This window comes from Fukomys damarensis, unplaced genomic scaffold (assembly GCF_012274545.1).
Source record: "Fukomys damarensis isolate Sample0158 unplaced genomic scaffold, DMR_v1.0_HiC HiC_scaffold_11, whole genome shotgun sequence".
Taxonomy (NCBI): Eukaryota; Metazoa; Chordata; class Mammalia; order Rodentia; family Bathyergidae; genus Fukomys; species Fukomys damarensis.
Window position 1 is genome coordinate 20913925 of NW_022900923.1, and position 17485 is coordinate 20931409.

Here is a 17485-nt window from a genome sequence, read left to right on the forward strand (position 1 = left end):
CACTTTGTATTTTTTACTCACAGTCTTCTTTGTGAAATAAACAAACAGACCTGATGCTGTCCTTGACATGCAGTGTGTTTTGTAATGAGACTGATTTCATAAGCCAGAGAAGAAATTTGTGACTTTATTACTGTACCTAATGACTGTGTTTACTAGCTCTCAATTTGTAACCCAGGAAGGAAGGAAGGAAGATATCTGCACCCGTAAAACTAACATTATAAAATTAAAAGAAAGAATGTGATTTATTTGATTTATTACCATTTTTGTCTAAAAAAGAATGTTTTGGTATTATATACCTAAAATGTACCAATAAATGTAATGTGGGGGGGAGGCGAATGTTTTAGCCAGGCATGGTGATGGTGCACTCCTTGCCATGAGTTCAAGAACAGCCTGGTCTCCACAGTTAGTTCAAGGCAAGCCTGGATACATAGCAAGACCCTGTCTCAAAAAACTATTTCAGGGCAATATGGAACACACCTGCAATCCCAATACTCAGGGAGGATGAGGCAAGAGGATCACTTTGAGTTTGAGGCCAGCCAGGGCTCCACAGTGAGCTCAAGGTCAGCCTGAACTACACAGCAAGACCACGTCTCAAAACAAATACAACAGTAATTAAAAAATTCTATTTAGTTCAGCAAATACTTACAGTAAAAGTAAAATATAGCTTACCTACTCAGCCCTCTATTATTAACTTATATTTAATATTTTGTTGGTTGTCCAATTTTGGTTATCTAATTTAGATAGTGGTTGCAATTTTTGTTATTAGTTTTGAACTATTCTTTTGAAATCAAAAGTTAAGGGAGTTAATGTTCAAAGATTGTAATAAAGTTAGAAAAAGATTATAATAAAGTAAAAGTTTTTTATGGGTATCATAAAGTAGCAAGTAAGAGGCACTTCAGTTCTTAAAAATTAGGTCTTATTTTTAGAGCAATATTGTACTGACAAAAACAGCAGAAAATACAAGATTTTGTCATATACTCTTAGTTTCTCACTACTGTCTGCCCTATTATCACTATCTTACATAAAAGTAACACATTTTTTAAGATGGATGAACCTGCATTGATATATCATTATCACCTGAAGTCCATAGTTTACATAAGGGTTTATTACTGATGTTATGTATTCTATGGGTTTACATAAATGTATGATGATATGTATCCACCATTACAGTACCTTGCAGAGCATTTTCACTGTCTTAAAAGTCTTTTGTGCTCTACCTGTTCATCCTTTATTGTCCCTAATGCTCCAACCCCTGGCAATCCTTGATTTTTTTCCTATTACATAGTTTTGTCTTTTTAGAACGTAAACTAATTCCAACTAATATGTAATCATACAATACGTAGTTTTTGTAGATTGACTTTTTTATTTGGTAATATGCATTTTCACAGCTTGATATCTCATTTCTTTTAAACATTGAATAATATTCTGTTGTTTGAATGTATGAAAATTTCCATATACATTCACCTATTGAAGGGCATCTTGGTTGCCAAGCTTTGGTAAATGTGAATAATGTGATTTAAACATATGTATGGAGTTTTTTGTGTAGACACAAGTTTACAGTTGGGTAGACACTAAAGAGAGCAATTGATAGATTGTACATTAAAAACATGTTTGCTTTGTAAAAAAATGACAGACTATCTTCCAAAGTCATCATACTATTTTGCATTTCCACCAGCATTGAATGACAATTCCTCTTGTTGGACATCTTTTTCAGACTTTGAATATTTACCATTCAGATGGGTATGTGATACATCATTGTTTAAACTTAGGATTCCTTATGATATAGAGCACTTTTTATATACTTGTTTGCCATCATTCTGTTTAGTGAGAAATCATTTCAGAATTATTTTTTTCTCATTTAAAAATTGATTTCAATTTCTGCCATAATTTTTAGTATCCCTTTTGTTTATTTTGTTCCTAGTCTGCTTTTTGTAATATCCTAAGATGGGAAAGCTTAGATTATTAATTTAAGACCTTCTTTGCTAAGATATGTATTCAGTGCTATAAATATTCCTATAAGTAGTTTCCACTGTTCCATAAATAAGTTGTATTTTTATTTTTTATTTAGTTCAAAATATTTTAGAATTTCTCAAGATTACTTTCTTCTTTGATCTACCTGGTATATGTTGCTTAATCTCCAGGTGTTTGGGAATTGTCCAGCTATCTATCTTTCCTGATTTCTAGTTTATTTCTGGTGTGTTCTGAGAGCAGATGATGATTTCTGCTTTTCTAAATTTGCTGTTTTATTTTATGGTTCAGAATCTAGGTCACTATTCCATATGACCATGGGAAGAATGTGTACTCTGTTATCATTGGATGTAATATTCCATAGATGTCAGTTTTATCTACTTGATTACTGGTGCTATTGAGTTCAGTTATGTGCCTACTGATATTTTGCTGGCTGGATCTGTTCATTTCTGATAGAAGAATGTTGAACTCTCCAGCTATAATAGTGAAGTCATCTATTTTTCCTTGCAACTCTATAAATTTCTACTTCTTGTCTCAAAAGGAGAGAAGGGGGGGTTTGAAGAGAGAGATGGAAAATCTCAAATAACTGAGAATTGGCTATATGCATATTGGTGCAGGACAACAAGACAGGAATGAGAACAAAGCTGAGGGAAAGGTATCCAGGTTCATTGCCACAGTGCAGGTATTAGTGATCATTATAGCATAGCCCAGTACCTAGGAATGTTTTGTTGTTAGGATTATACACATTAAGGATTGTCTTAATTAGAGAATTGTGTCCTTTATCCTTATATAATGTCCCTCTACCACTGATAATTTTTGTTCCTCTGAAGTCTACTCTGTCTGAAATTAGCATTTCTTTTGTGTTTCCATGGTTTGTCTTTCTGTATGTATGTTTATATTCAAAATAGATTTCTTGGGCTAGGGATGTAGCTCAGTGGTAGAGTGCTTGCCTGGTATACATAGCACTTAAAAGGGGGAAGGGTTCTTACAGACAATGTATGTATAGTTGATCCTTTGTTTTTGATGTACTTGAACAGTGCCTGTCTTTTAATTAATATTTGCCAGTGACGTGTAAAGTGATTATTGATGTAATTGAATTAATATTGTATTTGTTACTATTTTCAATTCACTACCCTTGTACTTTGTTCATATACAGTATTTGTACTTTACTTTTTTTCTCTTTAGTGGTTTTAATTAAGCATTGTGTTTAATTGAGTTTTCTTATTTTGTAGCATAGCAGTTAAATGCTTTTTTGTTCACATTTTTATTTGTTGTTTTTGAATTTGCAATGTGCATTTCTAAATGATTCAAACCTATTTTTCAACTATACTTATTAGCACTTCACAGGTTATATAGTACTTTATAAGAACAAACCTTTTGTGTGATGGGTTCATCACACCTCTCACCCCAGAAAAATGCTGCTGTCCTAAGCCGTCACCCTCCAGCATCCTGCTCTTCCTCACCAGCCTAAAGCTACCATTAAATAGATGTTTCTGGGGGGTAATTTTTTGCTTTAATAACTAAAATAGCATTTCCTGCTTCTTCCTTTTCCACTTCCTATTTCACATTATTTCTTTTCCTCCAGTTCTGTTTCGTGTGCTTTAAAAAGCGTGGAAATAGGGTGATAGATCTTTTACAAAAGGGATGAGGGCCAAGAGATGGAGTCAGGGGAAGAGGATGAGAAAAGAATTAAAATGTGTTGTATACATGTATCCACTCCCCATGAGGAATGTAATGATTGTGTACTGCAAACAGGCACCTACTAAAAATTTCAAAAAAGAAAGAAAAAGCACCTGGTGTGGGAAAAATATCTCACTGCTATGTATTTGACTCCTTCCCCTAATGAGCTCTATTTTGATGTGATCTTAATGGTGTCAGAGATAATGTTAGACTCAAATACGTGGTCACAAACCTTTCTAACTGTGTATATGAAATTAAGTAATTTTTTAAGCTCTTTATCATTTTTGATTAATGCAACAAATACTTATTTGCTTAGAAAACTTGCCAAGGGCTATGCACACTATGGAGAATGAAAAGAAGCCTGGATATTACATCCTAGTGGGTAAAATAAGCATTGGCTTATAATCTTAGAAGGAAATTTACAGTTACAACTATAGCTATGATAGAGATGCATGGGGCTGTGGAAACCAACAGTAGGGAGATTTGACCTGGTCAGGAAAGACTTCTCTCAGAAAGTAATACTTCAACAGCAGTCTGAAGCCTGATAATGAAGGGAGGAAGATCCCTTACCTTCTAGGTACAGGGAGAAGTACAGTCAAGAGCCCTGTGGTGGGAAGGATAGTGACAAGTAGGAAAGACTAAAAGGATTCTGTGTGTCTTTAAGAGGGAGCCTCAAAGGTTAAAATACAAGGAACCAAGCTACTGTATTTTAAGGAATTTCTTAATTATAGGAGAAATCAAAAGCCATTGAAAAATTTTAAACAAGATGCAGTTATGTTTGTATTTTGGAAATTATTTTGACTACAATAGGAAAAATGGTTTGCACTTGGCTGTAGTAGGTGTAAATAGATGAATTAGGAGTCTTTTGTAATCTAGGTAAAAGATGATGGTAGATTGATTTAGGGCAGATAGCGAGACATAGATTAAATAATACCTAGGAATGGAGATCAGTAAGACCTTTGTGTTGGTTATTGAGTGATTAAAGAAAAGGCTTATACAGCTGAGTGCTTACCCAGCTGAATGGATATAGTATCATTTATTAGTGTCATTTATAGTGCCATTTATTAGGAACACTGGAATAAGACCAGACTTTAAAAGAAAGAGCACAAGTTAGATTTTATACATTTGTATTTGTGGTAGCCAGAAAATATTAAATTCAGTACATAGACACATTGTCAAAGGAGGCAAGGTTTGAACTCGCAGTATAAATAGGTGTCGTAATTATGAATGATTATGTGAATGGTAGGAATATGGACAGACAGTGCCAATGACTCAGACTCTAAAATCTCCATTTAATGGATGGAGAAGAAAGTACCCCAAAGGAGAGAGAATATGTGATTACAGTAGTAGTTAGGGAAAATTAATCTTTTTTTAATAAAAGATGCCAATAACAGGAGTAGCAGCCACCTGCTTTTTGTTATTTTTATTTTAAAATGTTCTCTTAAACATTAATTCCAACATTTGTCTTTTTAAAAAAATCTTTATTTTGCTGTTCTAGATATCTTTATTGCTTAAATGAGAGGAGGTTGTGTACGTGTCAGGTGTGCCTTTCAGTTCTAATACTTGGCAGGAGATAGTTTTTACTACAGGAAGTGTTTCATCGGGAAGCAGATGTGCTCCGGTGATAGGAGATGGGAAGGGGATGTTTGGTATTAATTACTTAGCTTTGAATAAACAGAGGCTTTATTTTAGAAAGTTGTCTTCTTCTAGTTAATACAAATGAATCTTATTTTAAAACCTTTTATGAATTGAACTAAGTATATACTCATATTCTAGTAATGGAATTATAGAACTCTGTTAATTGTAGCATATCTCATGTCTTCTCATAGAGAAGTTGGGATATGTGGAATAGAATTTCTGTATAGAAGAGGTATGTCATAAGATAGGATGTAGTGGCAGACTATTTGTAAACTTAGCTTTCCTCCATTGAAATAAATTAATAAAGACATTATGAGGAGAAACATTTCCTATTTTTTACTTTTAAAAATAATTTTAAGTAGCACTAGAATATCTAGACTTACCTCTACTATTGAAGCCAGCATTTCTCAACTGTGTTATGTGCACCATAGTTTGGAAAATGCTATTTTAAGCAGGTTTTGTCTTTTTTGCTGTTAACACAGTAATTATGGATAAGTTTCTCTCTGCCCTTTTTGGAGTATTTATAATATGGAAGCCTTGATTAAGGTTGATGTATGATTTGTCCAGTTTTCTGTTGTCTAATTTTGATTCTACAGGTTAGGATTAAGGCTTTTATTTTTACCATGGGTAAATTTTAAATACATATTTATTAAAGTTTTCTAATTTCAGTGGGAATAAAAAGAAATGTTTAATATAAAATTTCATGTTACAGAAATCAGTAATATAAAAAATGAAAATTTGTCGCTAATCCTAAAAGAAATTCTAAAATCTCTCATAACTCTAAAATAAAATAACTTCTTTCTTGATGCATACTATTGTACCAGGTACACACTGAGAGATTAATGATCATTTAATAAAAGTAGGATCATTCTCTACTCTGTATGATATGTCTTGCTCTTTTTGAACCTCTTTTCATATAAATTTAGTTCTTAAATTTTTTTCCTATTACTACTATGAATGTATTATATATTCTTGCTTAAAAATCAAAACTGTGTTTATCTGAATCTCTCAAATGACCAGTGATGTGGAACATTTTTTCATATATTTATTTACTTGCTGCTTTTACTTCTTTGTCTGAGAAATGTCTGTTCATTTCAGATACCCATTTTTGAATTGGGTCTTTATATTTGGGGGGGCTTATTGTTTTGAGTTCTTTATATAGTCTAGATAACAATAACAAATGTTGGCAGGGTTGTGGGGAGAAAGGAACCCTTCTCCATTGTTGGTGGGAGTGTAGACTGGTGCAACCACTATGGAAATCAATATGAAATACCTCAAAGAGCTGGGACTAGAGGCTCATTTTGACCCAGCCATCCCTCTGCTTGTTATCTTTCCAAAATAATTAAAAGAATCATACCACAGTGATAATATGTACACCAATGTTTATAGCAGCACAGTTTGTAATAGCTAAAACTTGGAAACAGCCCATTTGCCCATCAGTTGGAAACTGGATAAAGAAGATACGGTTTTTCTATAAAATAGAATACTACTCAGCCATAAAGAATGAGAAAGTAGATTCATTCATAGGTAAATGGGTACATTTTGAGGATGTACTCCTAAGTGAAATAAATAAGTCACACATATGCAAATACTGAACAGTTTCTCTGGTGTGAAAAACTAAAATAATACTCAAGATCCTAACGGCACAATTAGCAATGTGAAATAGGAAGAAAAGTACCAAAGGTGTAGGGACAGTGAGAAGGATAGGGAAAGGGAAACAAGGGAAAAGGAAAAAATATGAGAAAATGTAAAAATGCAATTAAAGTGTTTGAAGGTGGGGAGGGGAGGAGGGGGTGAAGGGAGGGTGGGGACAAGGGGAAAAAAATGAGAACCAAGACCTGTCATGTAAAGGTACAAGATCCCAGTAATGAATGTAACTATACTGTCTACCTAGAATGTACCAATAAAATCAATTTAAAAAAAAAGAACTAGAAATTAGATTCATTCATAGGAAAATGGATACATATTGAGGATATACTTCTAAATGAAATAAAGTCACATGTAAATACCAAATAGTTTTTGTGGTGTGAATAAACTGTAATAGTACATAAGATCCTAATGAAATAACTAACATTGTGAAGTAGGAAGAAAAGGGCTAAAGGTGTAGGGAAAGTGGGAAGGGTAGGGGAAAGGTAATAAGGGAAAAGGAAAAAATGTGAGAAAATGAAAAGATGGAAATAAAGTGTTTGTAAATGGGGAGGTGAGGAGGGGTCGAAGGGAGGACAGGGACAAGGGGAAAAATGAGAAGCAAGACCTGTCTTGTAGAGGTACAAGATTCCAATAATGAATGTAACTGTACTGTATCCCTAAAATGTACCAATAAACTCATTTAGAAAAATAAAAAGGTTAAAGCATTAAAAAAAAAATTTAAACTGTAGGGTCAGGGATTTGGCTCAGTGGCGCCCATGCCTGCCTTGCAAGCATAAGGTCCTGAGTTTGACCCCTGGTACAAAAAAAAAATAAAAATTAAAATTGAAACTGCAAAGGTCTCAGATGATTTCTCAAGTATAATCCCCACAAGAATTCACTTTTATAGGTTTGTATGTCTTTGCAGCATACATAGTACATAAGGTATTTCTTTTTGTATAGATGTCTGCATGATCTACTTAGTTGCTTTCCTATTGATGTTCATCAGCATCTAACTCCTTTCCTTCCATTAAAAAATACTTTTATGGGGGCTGGGGATTTAGCTCAGTGTTTCCACTGCTTGGCTCACAAGCACAAGGTCCTGAGTTCAATCCCTGGTACCAAAAAAAATGTGTTATGTGTGCATGCATTGGGAGAAATATAAGTATAGAAAATTGTTGAGTTTTTAAATTGTGCTCTATTTGTTAGTAATATTGCTGTCTCCAAAAGAAAGATTTGGATAGGATTACTATATCTTTGATTCTTAGCACACTACTGTGAGTATTGCATAGATCTGTATGTGATATATACAGTCTTCTGGAAGATTTAAGTGAATGTTTTCACTTTGTCTATAAATCTCAATACAATTTTCCATTTTGGTGAATCTGACCAAATCATATGGGAGCCTTGAGAACTCCTTTGTTGTTTATGTTTAAAATCTGTCTACACTTTGCTGTTTATGGTTTGGTATATGAACCAGCAGTACAGGTAGTTGGTTAAAAATGTGTATTTCCAGACCCTGTCACAAAATTTAAATTACATTTTAATAAGATCTTCTAGTGATGCATCCAAACACTACAGTGTGAGAAGCACCATCTAGATGCTGGTTTGTTGCTTTGTATTTAGGAGTTAGTCCTTTGTGCCCACATTACGGGTTTGATCCTTTGTTTCTTAGTGTTCTGACTAAGAGATGAGATAAGGAAATTTTAACTAAAAGGTGTATTTGATAAGGAGAATAGCCACTTTTCCTCCTGCTTCTGTTGTGGCTGCAAATGATAGGATAGCTTATTGATTTTTCCTGATTTTTAGTACCCAGCTAAAAATATAGTCAGGTGTGCTATAATACTTGTTGTGGAAGTGAGGATTTGTACTACACAATTGACACAGGGAATAATTTGCATATTATATGAGTTTTGTGTTGGCTTATATGCCATCTGTTTGTAAAAGATATTACCTAATGCAGAAAACTGTATCCAACTGAATCAGTTCGCTTAGGAAAATTCAAAATGCATACATCTTAAATAGCTATCAGCTACCTCAATTCTTCACGAGCCACATCCATCCATGTATGGTGTCATAGCTGTCCTTCCAATTTCAGGTAACACTTCATTTGCCACTTGCTAAAACTCAAAAGCTGAAACTGTTTTGATACCTGCTTCAAGAAAACTTTAGGGCCAGAGATTTAGCTAAGTGTTGCAGCGCCTGCCTTGCAAGCACAAGGTCCTGAGTTTGATTCCTGGTACCACAAAAAACTCAGGTTTTGTTTCAAGGTAACATGCTATATTTATGTGATTCTCAACCATTTGACATACAAAACAGGTCTACAGTTTTTATTACCTTCTTATTAACTTTTCATTGTTGGAATTTTTCTATTCCATTTTCTCTGTAAGCCCTGTGGTTTTATTGTGCAGTTTTGCATATTGTAATTTTTGGAATACATGTTATATTATACCAGAATTGATTATAAATTACAAGAATTGGTTCCTTTATGCTTTAGATGTCATGAGAATCCCCCTGCTACATGCTTCCCTAGCAACCTGTATTTACCCCTTCCTCATAATGGTAGTTCCAAGAAGGTAGGGACAGTGTCTGTTCTTTTGTTTTCTTTCAGGCTTAGGATTGTGCTTGATACATGATACATAATCAGTGATAATTTCAGTACTACTCTGTGAAATTAAGTACTTACATATTTATTCAGAGTATTAAAATATTATTTTTATTTACAGTCAGAATGATTTTTAAACCTGCGCTTTAAATATAGCAAACTACTATTAAGAAATGTAAAAGTAATAGATACTGCTGCAAGTGACAGAAACATTGTTGTTCTGACACTCCAACAGCAGATTTTTATAATAGGATTCTTAACAAATGTAGTAATTCAGTGGTATTGGTGTTGTTTCTAATTTTAAGAAACTATAAATCCTTTGAATATTTTAAAAAATTCATAAATTTATTATTTGTATTTGGGAAAAATCAGAATTAATGTGTGCCAATTTACTGTTTTAAATTCAGATTAAGCATGGAATTTGGAAAAATAACATAAATGATGTTAGGTTTTTATGGTGGTAGAAAATAGTTTTGAGCGCTTGTCAAATTAAACTTTAGCCAACTGTGAAGGCAGTCTGTTTTATTTCTTTGACTATTTGTATGTATACTCTATTACTTCCTCAAACTATGGTTCTTTCTGCTTTCTGATTTCACTTGATTCTTTTTCTGTTACTTAATATTTCTTAGTTCCAATTAAATAGGGAAGCTTATGGTAAGAAAAATTGTGGTAGCTTTTGGAAAGAATTGAGTTGATTAAATTAGGAACTGACATAATTATTCTTACCATTAACTGTGCCTATTTGGTGTGTAAGAATATTTTCTCACTGTTGAGTCTCTGAATTTTATACAGTTTGACTTCAGGATTCAAATTATAGTCTTACTATGCAACATTTCTCAGCATTGTAGCCTTAATTTAGTTTTCTACTAAGCTAGGTTAGTGGGGTGATCTTGATCAACTTCTTTTATAAAACCGATGGTGCTAGATATTTTGTTTCACTACTCACACAGTTGCTCAACAGGGGACATTACAGTATTTATAATACAATATTTGTATTACATAAACACAAAAGAAGTAGTTGTGAACTTTTAAAAGATTATATAATATTTTATTTTAATGTAATTTCAAACCTTAGAGAATTTACAATAAACTTTTTTTTTTTTTGGTATTGGGGATTGAATTTGGGACCTTGTGCTTGCGGGGCAGGAGGCAGAACCACTGAGTTAAATCCCCGGCCCAAGAAATTTCTATATATCCTTTATGTAGATTCAACAATTGTGCATATTTGGCCCCATTTGCTTTCTTAACATATTTTTCTATCTTTATATGCAGTTTTCCACTTAGTCATTTGAAAGTTGAAAACATTGTGACCTTTAATTCCTTAATATTTGTGTGTATATTTTTTGTAAATTGAGAGCATTCTCTTACATGAGCATAGTAAAATTAAGATGATTTTTATCATTCAAATGATTTTATATCTTATCTATGACTTATATTCAAATTTTGTCAGTTTTTCCCAATAATGTCTTTTATAGATTTTTTTTCCCATTTCAGGATATAATATAAATTTATTCATAGTGGGCAGAGAATGTGTACTCAGTGGTAGAGCACTTAAATATTATGTACAGGGCTCTTGGTCTGATCCCTAACACCTAAACAACAACAACAAAAGAATTGCTTTTAATCATCTATCTTATTCTCTTTTAAACTGAAACAGTTCTAAAGTCTTCATTTTTCCTGATCTTGATATTTTTGAAGCCAGGAGTTATTTTTGTAAAACATTGTTTAATTTGGTTTAATTTGGGGTTGTCTAATGGTGTTCATGATTAGATGTAGATTATTTGGGGTTTTTGTAGGAATAAAATACTATTTTGAACAAAATAATTTGTCATGTCAGGAAACACGTCCGTTTATTTTAATAGAAGTGTTCAGTTGCAGTATTTGTGCATTAGTTCATTGATTCATTCACTTAAGTGAATTTACTTATTTCGTAAAGACTAGAGCACACAGAAAGTGGTTTCAGAATGCTAACCTGTGACAGTGGATAAGCAAATCTACTAACTAGAATTCAATACTGCTTATAGTTTGTGAGATAAAATTTAATTATTACAAAATGCTCAAATCTTAAGGGAACAATTAGAGTTTTGTGAATACAGGCACCACATAGCCTACATCCCTTCAAGACTTAGAAAGTTTCCATCACCTCAGAAAGTTTCCCGGTTCCCCTTTCTGGTTAATAGAGCACTGTACCACCAAGAACAACTTTTCTGGTTTTTCATTTCACTTTCTTTTCCCCTATTATAAATTAGTTTCTCATTATAGATTAGTTTATAGAACTCCATATAAATGATATCATATAGTAGGTCTCTTTTGTGTCCAATTTTGTTGGCATAATATCTGTGAGATTCATCTACATTGTTTCTTAAATAGTTGTTCATTATTTTTTATAACTAAGGAGTATTCCATTTTATAAGCATATCACAATTTATCCATTTTACTCTGATATGCATTTTGGGTTGTTGCCATTTCATGGCTCTAATAAATAAAGCTGCCATGAATATTCAGCTACACACACACACACACACACACACCCCTCTTTTTAAAAATTCCCTTGACTAAATGCCTGTAAGTAAACGTGCTGGGTCATAGAGTCAATGTATATTTAACTTTTAAAAAAATGTGAAATATATACCCCAGTAATTGTACCATTTTATACTTCTGTTACCATTTTTAGAGTTCTGGTTGTTCCACGACCACATTGACTGATGTCTTTTTTTTTTTTTAAATCAGCCTTTTTTTATTGTTAGCCATTCTAGTGAGTGTAAGATCTCATGACTTTTGTTTTCACTTTCTTAATTACTAATTAAACTATGTACGAAAACTGCTTTTTGACCATTATTTTTCTTTGTGAAGGATTTATTCATATGCCCACTTTAAAAAAATGTTTTTCTTTTTACTAGTAAGTTTTAGGAGTTCTGTATATATTGTTGTTATTTATGTATTCTTTCTCGTGATGTTTCAGTTTTGAATTTATTTTGTTAATGCTGTATTCTATTGAACAGAACTTTTTAAATTTATGAAGTCATATTTATTTAAGTTTTCTATCACCATTAGTGTTTTCTGTATCTACCTTCTTTGACTACAAAACACAAGAAATTTTCTCCTGTTGTTTTCAAAAGCTTTATAGTGTTATATTTTACATTGAAGTCTGTTTTTCATCACATATTAATTTTTGCGGATGATATGTTATACCACAGAGGAAGAACATGATGCTTATTGCTTCTTTGTATAAATTTACCTTTGCAGGTTTTTGTTTTTGTTTTTTTAATAAGGGTTATGATTCTGAGATCCTCAAACTTGACATAGCATGTTTTTGAGAAAACCAGATTATTAAATATAGTTTTTGTTTTAATAAGGATTATGATTCTGAGATCCTCAAACTTGACATAGCATGTTTTTGAGAAAACCAGATTATTAAATATTCTTTAGTGTACAGATCTTTAAATTGAGAGGCTATGTAAACAAAGCCAAATGAGCTTATTGCTTTGTGATAATGAACATTTTAATATGTTTAAGGGAGTAGACAGGTTAAATTTCTTTACTATTTCTATCATAGTAAGGGAAAGATTTAGTAATGAGAATTGTTTTTTATTGCACACATTCTAAAAATAAATGGATAGTTTTTAATTTGCATGATGAAATCATTTTTATACAACTCATAAAGTGACTTTAATTCCCCTGTTATATCTCTTTTTATTGGTGGTCTGAAGTCGGTCAGGCTTTCCATATGAAACCCCTATTTTCAGGAGTTTAAGAGCAGACAGTTGAAAAAAATTGTAAGTAGTCAGGAACTTGGCACTTGTGATCTTGGTTCAATATAAGCTACTTGCTTTACCAAAATTTTAAATAGTCAGCTCTTTTTTAAGAGTTGTAAAGAGCACAAAGAGGAATAAAGGAATTTCTTTGGTTAAACAGATAGGGAATATTTTTCCAACCACTTATTCCAATTAGATTTGCATAGCAGACTTTCCCCTTCTAGAAATTATTCAAGTATGTACTTCCTATGTTCCCACTGCCACAAGAGCTTGCCTCAGGCTTGGGCTTTTCCTTTTTTAAGGGCTTGGGATATAGCTCAGCAGTAGGGCACTTGCCTAGCATACATGAGTTCTCAGTTTTGATTTTTCTTTTTCTTTACTGTAGTTCATAGGAAATACCCTGTTCTGCTTTTTTGTATGATTTATACTTTTAAGATTCTCCTTTGTATATTTACATTAAAAAATGGCTTTTAATTTTGGCTCCCCCTCCCCAATGCCAGCTTGAAGAAAATGGTGTATGACTTTACCTATTACTTAAAAACCAGTGTTTCAGAGTGGTGGTAGTGTATATAGCATTGGTTTGCTTGAAATTAAATTTCTGAAACACAGATTTTAAACATCTGAGAAACTGTCACTCTAATAAAAGGCTTTTAGGCAAATTTTTTTCTTCAGGAAAGTATGGATGTTAACTTCAGTACTTTTACTTTCATAATCTGTTTTTAACCGTGTCATTTGCATGATGAACATCTAATTACTGTTAGTTCATAAAGGTGTTTGTGGGATTTTTTTGTAATATATATATTTCACTTACTTTAAAACAACTATTTCCTGAATACCTACTGTAGAAATGTTAATTAACTTCTACATGAAATGAGATGATCTTTTGGACTACTTTCTACTGTGAAGATAATTTGCTTCAGGCAAGAAGTTTTAGGTGCTGCTGAAATTTTGGAGATCTGGGAAAATGGGGTAATAACATGACACCAGCTCTTAAGCAGCAACATCTGCTGTGGTTCAAAGCCACACAAAGAAAGCTGCTTAAGCAGTTGAATGTTTTGGACTACACGGACAAGTGTGGTTCGACTGCAAAGACTGCAGAGTAGAGGAAACTTAAATTTAGAGAAGTTACTTAAAAATGGAGTCGAGGAAGATGAACATATCGAAGAAACAGACATTAACTTGTCCTCCAGCTTATCGAAGATCTTTGTCAGAACCTGCTTATGCAAATACAGAAATAGGAACACGTTTAAAGATTTATCCATGGCGTGGGCCAGTGAAAAGCAAGAGGAAGAAAAATGAATTTGCTGTTTCTAATCCAGAAAACCCTCTGAGTGCTTATCGGTGGCAAAAACATCCTGGCTTTAGGTGGAAAGGGGTCAAAGGGGAGGGGTTGCAAAATAATAAAGGAGACCTGGATGAACTGCAACAGAAAGTGCTGCCAGAGATGGTCGGTGATAATGCTTCTTTCTCTGGAAATGAGGTCCTTGGAACGTCAAAACAGAAGCTGAACATGGTCAACAGCCAGTCACTTCGGGCTCCATTCACTAGGTCTGTTTCAGAACCAGAACCCCACTGCAGTGTTAAATTTGTTAGACCATGGCTGGCTTCAGTGGGGTCAGTGGAGTCTGAACAACAGGGATATTTCATCCGTGACATTTTCTCTGCTCTTTCCAATGGCTTCTCCAGGATGCTGAGTCTGAAAGGAGAATCAACCAATGAGCCAGTAAGAGAAGGTATATTGTGATAAATAAGGGGGAAAAGGGTGGCTCAGATTTAATTAGTTGAAATTTTAATTGTTTTTTAATAAGCAGCTAAACCATTTTATTTGCACATTATAAAAATTAATTAGCACAGCATTTAAGAAAGGATAATCAGTGCTTTAGAAACCCTCTCAATAAGTTATAGCAAAGAAAAGAAAGATTTGGTTAATTTAAGGAATTTTTATGATGTTAATTCTTGAACTGTTTGTGGAGACTGTGTAAAAATTTTTTTAATCTTCATTTATCTCCACTGATATACTTTTGTAGGTTAAGTGCAATTTTGAGAAATAGTCAAATCATTTTCTCATGTTACTGATAATTAAAAGCCTAATTTTTGCTATCATCTCTTCATAAAGTTATTTTAAATGAATGAATGTTATTAAGGAGAACCATAGAGTTACACACTGATAACTCAGTACTTTGGAGTTTATTGTTTATATCCCAATGAAGCCAATGAAATTAATCTTAAATACTTATTTATATGACAAAATAGAAATTTATGATGGATTCATTTCACATAACAATATCATTAGATTTTTAAAATATCATGGAAGACATTTAAATATGAAAATACTTTATATTAATTATAGCATTGTTAAAGCAAAAAAAATATTTTTCATTTGATTGCCTTGGAAATGGTTGGCTGTGTCTCATGAACTATTTCAGTTATGGCTTGGGGCCTAGGTTATTGTTGTTTTTGTTTATTTGTTGTTTGTTTTTGAGAACCTTAACAGTAGAACCTTGATTATATCTATCATCCAGATATATCATATCAAGAGATTTAAAGTGTCTCTAATATTGTGAGAATTATTGAAGATTTTTTGGAATATAACTTAATTTCTTTTAAAATAAAGTTGAAGAATACAAAAAACATTTCAATGAAAACATTTTCTTAGTAAATGTGTGCCAAAAATTCATTATTTCTTCTAAACTGTCTTCCTCAGATACTCCTTTGCCGTGTAAGTTTTAGTGATCCTATTAAATAGGTATATTTCCTTCTTACCTTTATCAAAGAGAAAATTACCAAGAGGAAAATCTGCTTTCTTGATGTACTTCTGTCCATGAAAAAGTATTAGGTTCTTGCATTTCCTCAGAGGCTAGTATGACTGTATCCTTTCTAGGTAAAAATAAAGTAATAAAAAATAATGGAAGGTCAAAGGAAAGTAAGAGTTTCAAATAGATTTTTAGAACCAGTGCCTCTCAATGTTAACATACATACATTTGATAAAAGAAACTACACTTTAGTAAATATTGTAGTTCAGTTTTTAGTAAATATATGAAGCTATTATTTATTATCCACGTGTGAGGTGCTGTGAGAGTGTATCCATACTTTTAATACATTGATGGTCTTCTTAAGGAAATAAAGTGTTCTATATTTATTACTTTCTTCTAGCTTGTCCATTCTCATAATAATTAAATGTGTGGAAGCATATGCTGAGTTTAAACTGAAGGTGGTATTGTAAGGAATCTGAGTTGCAATAATTAAACAGTCAATCTGTTATTTGTTTATCACCAGTGTTTTCTTATTATTGTTGTATTAATGGCAAGGTATGAAATTATTAGAACACAAATGTCTTTAAGACCCCCATTAAGAAAACTCAATATATTTTAAAATTTGAAGCCTATTTTTTTTTTGCTATTTTCCTTCTTCAATATGAATCATAAGATGTGAGCAGCATTACATAATGCAATATGTATTAAAAACGTCAAAAATAATATTAATGTTTGGCACACAGCAATTGTTCAATGTATATTAAATACTATTTCTATTAAGAAAATGTACTTACTGCAATATAGATTTTAAAATAGTAAGGAGAAAAGGATACCTGGTTGTTGTGTTTGTTATAATTACCAGAAGTCAGTAAATTATAGTTTTGTAGTCTGAATTGTTGCTAATTCATATTTGTTTTCGAATATGTACATGTTCTGAGCACAAACCAGTAATAATTTCTTATACTGTTGCTGAACACAATTACTCTCATGATTACAGTAATGAAATATATCAGATGTCAGGTACATAACTAAAGAGAGAAAAGCTTATTGTCTTTACTGCTGTTCTATAGTCAACCATCCTATTTTATAAAACATTCCTTCATTGATATAATATATGGGTCAAGTGATACAATATAAAAAAATAATAGCTAAAACTAATCTCAACTGCTTTGGGTCCATGTCTAAGTATTGAGTACATCCTTGTGATAGTAGAAACAATTGAAGCATATAATAAAGTAATATGTATGCAGATTATTATATATTAAATTAACACCGTACCATATAGTCTACATAGCTGCTGTTTACCTGCTATATGAAAGTTAGAAGAAACCGTAAAATTGTCAACTCTATGTATCTAATATGAATAACATTTGGAAAGTAGACGATTATTGGGAGACTTCATTCCTTAATTATTTTTCTTTATCAGTAGGTAGAGAGGAATGAAAGCTTTAAAAAATAAA

General features: G+C 32.4%; 1 protein-coding gene across 5 annotated transcripts in view; it reads left to right on the forward strand.

Annotated features, from left to right (window-relative positions):
• Rasal2 (RAS protein activator like 2) overlaps window positions 1–17485 on the forward strand; it is a 299612-nt gene that overhangs the window by 84740 nt on the left and 197387 nt on the right. For 4 of the 5 annotated variants that reach the window (XM_010630215.3, XM_010630216.3, XM_010630217.3 and 1 more), the window contains exon 1: window positions 14778–15005. The exons of the other annotated variant lie outside the window; for it this stretch is intronic. In XM_010630215.3, coding sequence (XP_010628517.2) covers window positions 14783–15005 — 223 coding nt within the window. In that variant the 5' untranslated portion in view covers window positions 14778–14782. Of the gene's footprint in view, window positions 1–14777; window positions 15006–17485 lie in introns of those variants that run through there. 5 annotated transcript variants of the gene reach the window in all.